We start from the raw sequence: 7,779 nt of genomic DNA on the forward strand, positions 1-7,779 counted from the left end.
TAGATAGGAACTGGCTAAGTGTTCTACAAGTATTTTGTCATGTGTTATTAGTATGTTGAAAGGAGAGTTTTTATAATGATCGATAATGGTAACTATAACTATTTAACGTTTTTAGAACACTGAACAAATCAGAGGTGCCTAATGTTGAATTACTCCAGCCTAGATTGTTTAATGTTAATCACTCCTCTGAAATATTGCTATTGTCTATCCAAAATAAGGTGCCTGTTTCGAAGACTAAAACTCGTCAGTCAATCTGTAACTTGACACACATAACATGCATGACATATCCTTAAACTCAGCGATAAAACAGTGCATAATCAACTTATATCCAAGTTGAACTTTCCACAGCTGTCAGTGTTTTTGAGTTTTGAGTGGCCTGTGACCTGTGAGTGATATGTGACGTACAGTAAGCTTCTGTCAAAGAATACACCTCTGAAGTTCCCCTACAAAAAGGACCCAAATCTCCCATCTTTGCCTATATAAGAAGGTCTGTATCTCTTTATATCGGCAAAGATGGCAGCTTTTGGGTCTTTTTGTAGGCAAACTCTTTATTACAAGGTCTTTATTGCACAATTGGCGTAAAGTGATTTGTGATTCTCTGAGACATTGACAAGTAAGTTGTGAGGCTTCTCCGTAGCCGCCTAGGCTAAAGCTGCAGAGAGCATGCATGTAATTCACCCTATTACAAGTTTGCCTACCATCAAAATTACTTTGAAGTTGTTATATCATGGGGCGGTGGTAGTGTAGTGGTTAAGGAGCTGGGCTAGCGTGCAGTAGCCTGAAAGTTGTCGAAATTCCCGGCTTCCCCCGTTGTGCCCTTGAGCAAGGCACTTAACCCCAAGTTGCTCCGGGGACAATGTGGTCCCTTGTAATATAGCTGACCTATGTAAGTCACTTTGGTCAAGAAGTGTCTGCTAAAATGTAAATGTAATGCTCAGTAAAATGTAAATGTAATGTAAAAAACAGTAACAAATTGGATGCCTTTAAGGACTTGCTAGACATTAAGGAATTGTGTATTCTTGAAAGAGTGGCAAGGGGACTCTTATCTTACAACACTAATTGACTTGTTAACCAACTGTGAAAAACACTGAGATGCAAGGACATGTTAAGAATGGGACATTAGTGTGAGAGTAAATTAGAGATGATATTGGATACTGACACCATTCAAGAGGTAATTTCAATTAGGTGGAGGTTTGTTGTTGTTGTGAAGTGTTGCCATTGGTTTGCCAAGGAGCCATCATCACTTCTGGATTACTTTAAGCTGAGAAAATACTGCACAAGTAGAATGTAATGGCACCATAAAAACTCCTGTCCTGGATTTCACGAAAAAAAAAAAAACCCATGCTGGTTAAAAATAAAGACGTGTCCCTTCAGCTGCTGAAGCTACAGTAGGCCTACAGAATGTTAAATGTGCTTTTTACGTGTGGAATGAGCATTGCACTCCAAAAATACAGCAGATGTACAGTACGTCTGCAATGGGATGCATTGATGGAGGTCAGACTCTGGGACAACAGTGGCGGCGGTGGTGGTAGTGGAAAGGAGAGTAGGGGGCATAGGGTCTTGACAGCCCTCCCCATATCCATATTAGTCCACGTGGGACATGGACCCACCACCGCATCCTCAGGGTGTCAGGTTCCCTCCATTCCAAGACTCTATTTCTGAGCAGTGGTAAGTCGAGAGGGCCACCCTTTTTCTGCCCGTTACTTTCGTCCTAACTCATCTGTCCCTCTCATTCCTCTCTCTCGCTCTGTCTCTCTTTCACTATTCCCAAAGTTGAGACCGGGGGTTTATATTTAGCTGGACCCGGAGTATAAAAGTCTCTGGGGACTAGGCCTCTATGCGGCTTCACACAAGTCTTCTCCTCACGAGCATCCAACTGTCCTAACACACACCGTCTCAAGATGGTGAGTAACCATTGTTTGTCCCTGTCGTCTGGCACCCCCTGTTGCAGTGCCAGTGAGAGAGCAACCGGCCCCATGGAGATAACTTCGCGTCATCGCTTTATTTCAGAGAATTTCAGGGGCGACGCATACAAAACAGGCTTTTTTGTTAACAATGTGGTAGAGTTTGGGCTGCCATGGAGCAACTGCCCAGTGCAAAGAATTTGGAACCAACTACACTTGCTTTTTTTGGAACATTGGACATTTTTGACAAACCAGTGGATATCTCTTTAAAGAACAGGATATGATATTGCCGTTTTTATTTAGTTAATTGAGTATATATTTATTTTGGCTGCAAGAGTTTGCATTTTACACTGAAGTCATATGTAAAACGGCTGTAAAATTCATTCTGGTGCCAGTGAGTCCAAAGAGGGAACAGTGGCAATTTACTTACAGTCCTGGATTAAGAGGATTAACATACAGTTTTGTATAATGAATGTATAATGTCGTGAGAGTGTAAGAATTTAGCTCCAACAAGGTACACAGGAAGAGGAAAACTTCCAGGCAAAAACACTTTGGACTGTACAATGTTTATATTAAGAACAAATGGCAAATACCTGATGCCACTGGACAGTCTCTCATAGAATAGCTACTGGTGGTTCATGTAAATCGGCAACCCTGCATGTTTGATGGTGCATCTATGTTACTAGCAGATTATTTATAAAGTATAAAAAGTGGAGTAAGTAAACTGTACAGTTAGCTTCACAACACTGCATGCCAGAAATGCACTTCAGGGAAGCCACTATTCACATAGTTACTTTCCGTGACATTTAGGTTACTAGGCTTCATGCAAATACGAACCTACCCAGCAAAAAATGTAGAAATGTGATATTGACGGTCTTTATGTAACAATTGTTCTACGGTTCACCTCAGGCACCCAAGAAAGCCAAGAGGAGGACAGGAGGAGAGGGTTCCAACGTGTTCTCCATGTTTGACCAGAAAAAGATTCAGGAGTACAAAGAGGTGATTATTTTACCACACTGCGCAGCTTTTTAGCACTCTTCACAGCCCTGTCATACTTTGTGACGGCAATTATTGAGTCAGGCTTGGGGAAACTCACCAGGAAGTCACACCTGTGAAGGTGCTACTCTGTATAAATAGCTATAGAATTAAAATGTACCTGGCTACCTGGGTCATTACATTTGAAGAACTGAATTCATCATACTTTGATTCAATTACGTCTGTTTGGTGTCAGTTTGAAAGTCAAGGACATAGTCATCTTTACGGCCAGAACTACAGAGCCTCATAACCAAAAGCAGAGATCTGTCTTGTGTCTGATTCAGTTATTTTCAATTTCACATTGTTTACGCTCTTAACTCCAACTATACCAACTACATCAAGCAGTTATGTGATCCCACGACTCTCTCACCATGCGAGGTTACCGATGAGAATGTGGTTTGCTAGCTGGCAGCTCTGAGGTTTCTGTAACCCTGTGAGGTGCCCAGGGCCTCCTTCACCCCTCACCTTTCCATCTGTCAGTCAGCCCTCTCAGCTCCTCAACACAAATTCCCCGTCAAGGCTGAGGAGCAGCTGAGGCAGGGGATGGCATGCAAGATAGAGAGAGAAAGAAAGAAAGAGAGAGAGAGAGAGGGAGATGTTTACAAGAAGGCTGAGAAACATAGACAGAAGTAGGTAGCTGGAGTGAAAACATTATGGAGAGAATGAAAGAGACTGTTAAATTTCATACATAGTAAAAGAAAGCTGCTATTAGGGGGTAGAAGTGCAAACGGCAGAAAGAGAGAAAGGGTTGACACAGAGACAGCCAAGGACATGAAGGGACAGGGGACAGAGAGGGGCAAGCAGTGTAAGCAAGTGTAAAAGGCATGGATATAAGACTTCAGGCAATGTAAAAGGTTAGCCCAATACATTTGCATTCTGTCAGAAGAGTTTGCTATGAATGATGAAAGGGTTTAAATGACTAACAGTTTATGGTACAGTTAAAAGTTCATATTTCTACACAAAGGGGCTGAATTTGCCCTTAATAGAGTTTACTTGAGACTGTATGATTCCACACATTACTCCATATTAACAACTCGTGTGTGGATAAGAGCTCTGTAGCTGAGAGCTTGAAACATTGGATTGCAAGAAAACATTATAGAGGAAGCGAAAAGAGTGTGTGAAATTAACGCAGGTTAGGTGATGCAACGGTTATTTTGGGAACGAGGTTTAGTTGGTAATGTCAAAAAGGGGGACGGAGTGTTCATGTGTGTGCTCCCCAGGGGGCGTTACCGACTGGTAAGGGGATCTAGCTTCCCTAAGCACCACATAGGGAATGCCTGACATGACAGTTAGAGTTGAGTCAACTCCTGGAAATACATGGTGGGGGTGTTGGAGCTCTGGTGGCGTCAGTAGGGTGTGGTGGTGTTGAGGGCAGAGGGAGGCAAGCAGCTGCCTTATAAAGAACGATATTATTGGGTCATCTTGGGTTTCAGGACTGGGAGAACTTTTCAGAGTGGGGGTTGGGGTAACATGAACACTCGTTAGATGAAATATGGCAGAATGTTCATCGATTCCTGGGACTGCTTAATAGTGTAGTGTTAAGGATTCCACAGTAAATTTGTTTTATATAGATCAGTGTAGATTCCACAACCATGCACCTGTTCTGTTCAGCAATTGTGTTGAGTGCTTGCATATACTATAAATCCCATAATATTATACACATGCATAATTATTATAATACAGTTGCACACAAATTATGCAAGTCACTGTGAAAAACACACACATTTAGTGTAAAGTAAGGAAGTAAGGAACCATCTTTTCTTTTTTCTTTCATTCATTCATTCTTTCATTCTTTCTTTCTTCTATCCTGCTACATTTCTTAGGCTTTCACAATCCTTGACCAGAACAAAGATGGTATCATCGGCAAGGAGGACCTTAAAGATTGCATGTCTGGACTTGGTAAGTCAGATTCTCAATCAGATTTAGCTCCTTTAAAATTCCAGTTATTGACATTTTCAAAGCTGGCCCACCAGGAATGGCAGACTAACCTTGGGCTCTGAGGTCACATATGTTGCTGAGATATGTAAGCAGTTGTGTGGCTGAGTGTGTGTGTGTGTGTGTGTGTGTGTGTGTGTGTGTGTGTGTGTGTGTGTGTGTGTGTGTGTGTGTGTGTGTGTGTGTGTGTGTGTGTGTGTGTGTGTGTGTGTGTGTGTGCGTGTGTGTGTGTGCATGCGCACAAATGACCCTGAATCTCCTGTATGTCTGCTCCAATAGGAAACGTGAACATTAAGGAGAGTGAATTTGACTCCATGATCAAGGAGGCCCCCGGTCCAATCAACTTCACCTGCTTCCTGCAGATGTTCGGCGAGAGGGTGAGGGGTACGTACAGTAATAACACCCTCATAACACCTTTCTTATTCTTTTCTTTAATTCTTCTTCACACTTCTGCACTCTTTTCACTCTGGTACAAAAGAATCTTGAATTGAAACCATATTTGACAAAGTTGAGCAAGGCATTCTCCCATTTCGAGACGTGTAATATTGTAAGGCAGCACAAAGCAGGAAGAGGCCATTGGGCACATCTCTTTGTCTTTGTTCTTCTTCTGAGCTCAATTACTTCCGTTGCTCGGACACTCTTGAGTGTATTAACCATGTTGTGTAAATCTCGGCCTCCCTGTCTCCTCAGGTTCTGACCCCGAGGACGTCATCGTGACTGCCTTCAAGGTGCTGGACCCCGAGGGCACTGGCGCCGTCAAGAAGGAATTGTGAGTTCTACTTTCATCTTTCCTACCAACAGATAACTAGTCTAGATAGGGTTACACTTTACTTAATGGTATCTTCATAAGAGTGACATGACACTGTCATGAATGTGTCATAAACATAAACATTTATGACAAATCGCTTTGTCATTAAGTGTCATTCGGTTTTCCGGTTAGGGTTCATGTGTCATGACAGTGTCATGTCACTCTTATGTATGACAGAATAATAATAATATTTTGATCAAGAGCTCATTATCTCAGCTAAAACTCATTCATTCTCTGTCCTTTCCCCAGCCTTGAGGAGCTTCTGACCACTATGTGCGATAGGTTCACCGAGGATGAGGTGGGCTAACATTCTACCTTCAGTTGTTCCCATCTTGCTTTTCAAGTTTACCTAATACCTTATGACTGATCACATTCATCATGACTCATTTCTTGTCTTATTCTCTCCTCCTCTTCTCTACCCCTCTACCTCTTTATCCTGTTCTCTCTCTTTCTCCGCTCACAGATGAAGAACCTGTGGTCCGCCTTCCCCCCAGATGTGGCTGGCAACATTGACTACAAGAACATCTGCTACGTCATCACTCACGGTGAAGAGAAGGAGGAAGGAGAATAAGAGAAACGGATAGAAGAACAGAAAAATGAAGAGATAAAATCCGCATCCCTCATTGCTCTACCTTCACAATCCTTTCTCTGTCTTCCTCCTCTCTCTCTCTCTCCATGCCGCATCCCTTCCCCTCAACCCCCTCACCTTATTTAATTCTTTCTTGTTTACCTGTGGGGACTCTTCCTTTCACCCTCCTCCACTCATGTTCACCAAACGAAGGCTCCAAAGACTCTAAAGTGAGAGAGCAGAGGGGACCCATAGGGTGTCTGTTGTGTTTTGTCAGTGGGGACAATGGAATTATTTTCAATAAAACGATCTAATACCAGTCTCTCCATTTCACTCCCTTTCTCTTTCCCTCTCATTCTCTCACTTCCTTTTTCTCCCATGTGCTTACAGTACATTCACCCATTCCCCTGGTTAACCAGCACCGGAATGTGTCTGATTGTAAGTGTATGTGTGTGGCAATGCACTAGCTACGCCTGTGGCAGAATTTGTTGGAAGGCCACAACTGTTGTGAAATTGGCCAAGGCTGGTTTGTGATGTACGCACAAAAGCCTTCTTCAGTTGACACATCTGAGGTCCGGGCAGTCCATTGTTCAAAAAATGAGGAAAAAAGGAGCTTTTAAAAAAGTAAGGTCACTGAAAGTGATTTCTGGTTTTTTTTATTGAGGGAGATAGACTGCCCCAAAAAGGGAAAAGAAGGAATGAAAGAAACATACCATCTTTGTTCTCACCTTTTCCCTTCTTCCTTCTGTGTCTTTTTCTAAATACCATCTCCCTCTTCTTTGCTTTCTACATCTTGGTGCCTTTGTCAGAAAAAACACCTCTGTAAGTAATAAAACCAGGAAAACTGTGTCCAACGCCTCCATTTTTTTGTACATCCTCTTTGAAGCTTTTAGCACCCTTGTTAGTTAAGTGGAAAGAGCACCCTCCTGTGGCCATTCAGATCATCACAGTGGCCCGATGAAGCTTACAGGCTGTAAGGTTAGGATGATAAATATGGCCCAGATATATTTTGCAGACCTACTTCCTAGTCCATCACCAAGTAAGGATTGAAACTCCAGCACAACTACACTATTGGTGCTAGATAGATATGCTTATAATCTGTTAAATATTCAAGGTGCTGCCCATCAGTTTTATCATTCGGATTTCTCATACCCACTAACCAAAACTTGGATAAAATGTTCCTAGAAAACACCCCAGTGTAGCTCGAAATGAGGAAGTGCTGGAGCTGTGCCAGGTGCACTCCGTCACCACAGAACAAAACAAGCTTCACCTCCATCTCTGCTACTTCCATTTCAAGGTATTTGAGGGCGTTCAAGGCAATAAGTATTATCCAATGTGTTTCAAGACATGAGGACTTCAAGTCTAACACCACAAATGTTAAGCGCATGACTGTGTGATAGTTTATATTATATTCTTTCATGTACCTGACTGATACTAGAGATTCTAATCCAACAACCAGGGAAAGAAACACATCCAAAAACAATTACTGAAGTAACACTTGGTCAGTTTAATATAATTATGTTTTATTA

The 7,779-nt window shown here is 42.2% G+C and overlaps 1 protein-coding gene across 1 annotated transcript; it reads left to right on the forward strand.

Moving 5' to 3' along the window:
• Positions 1–1,748: 1,748 nt before the first annotated feature.
• Positions 1,749–7,099, forward strand: mylpfa (myosin light chain, phosphorylatable, fast skeletal muscle a). Its single transcript, XM_042087164.1, has 7 exons — positions 1,749–1,904; positions 2,814–2,903; positions 4,763–4,838; positions 5,154–5,258; positions 5,565–5,643; positions 5,932–5,980; positions 6,146–7,099. Exons 1-7 carry the CDS (start codon positions 1,902–1,904, stop codon positions 6,251–6,253), a joined length of 510 nt encoding a protein of 169 aa, XP_041943098.1. The 5' UTR covers positions 1,749–1,901; the 3' UTR covers positions 6,254–7,099.
• The last annotated feature ends 680 nt before the right edge of the window (positions 7,100–7,779 follow it).

This window comes from Alosa sapidissima, chromosome 3, assembly GCF_018492685.1.
Source record: "Alosa sapidissima isolate fAloSap1 chromosome 3, fAloSap1.pri, whole genome shotgun sequence".
Classification (NCBI taxonomy): Eukaryota; Metazoa; Chordata; class Actinopteri; order Clupeiformes; family Clupeidae; genus Alosa; species Alosa sapidissima.

Coding starts and splice junctions, on each gene's coding strand:
- mylpfa (XM_042087164.1), top strand. Junction 2,904..4,762: donor AGATTCAGGAGTACAAAGAG/GTGATTATTTTA, acceptor TACATTTCTTAG/GCTTTCACAATCCTTGACCA. Junction 5,259..5,564: donor GTTCGGCGAGAGGGTGAGGG/GTACGTACAGTA, acceptor CTGTCTCCTCAG/GTTCTGACCCCGAGGACGTC.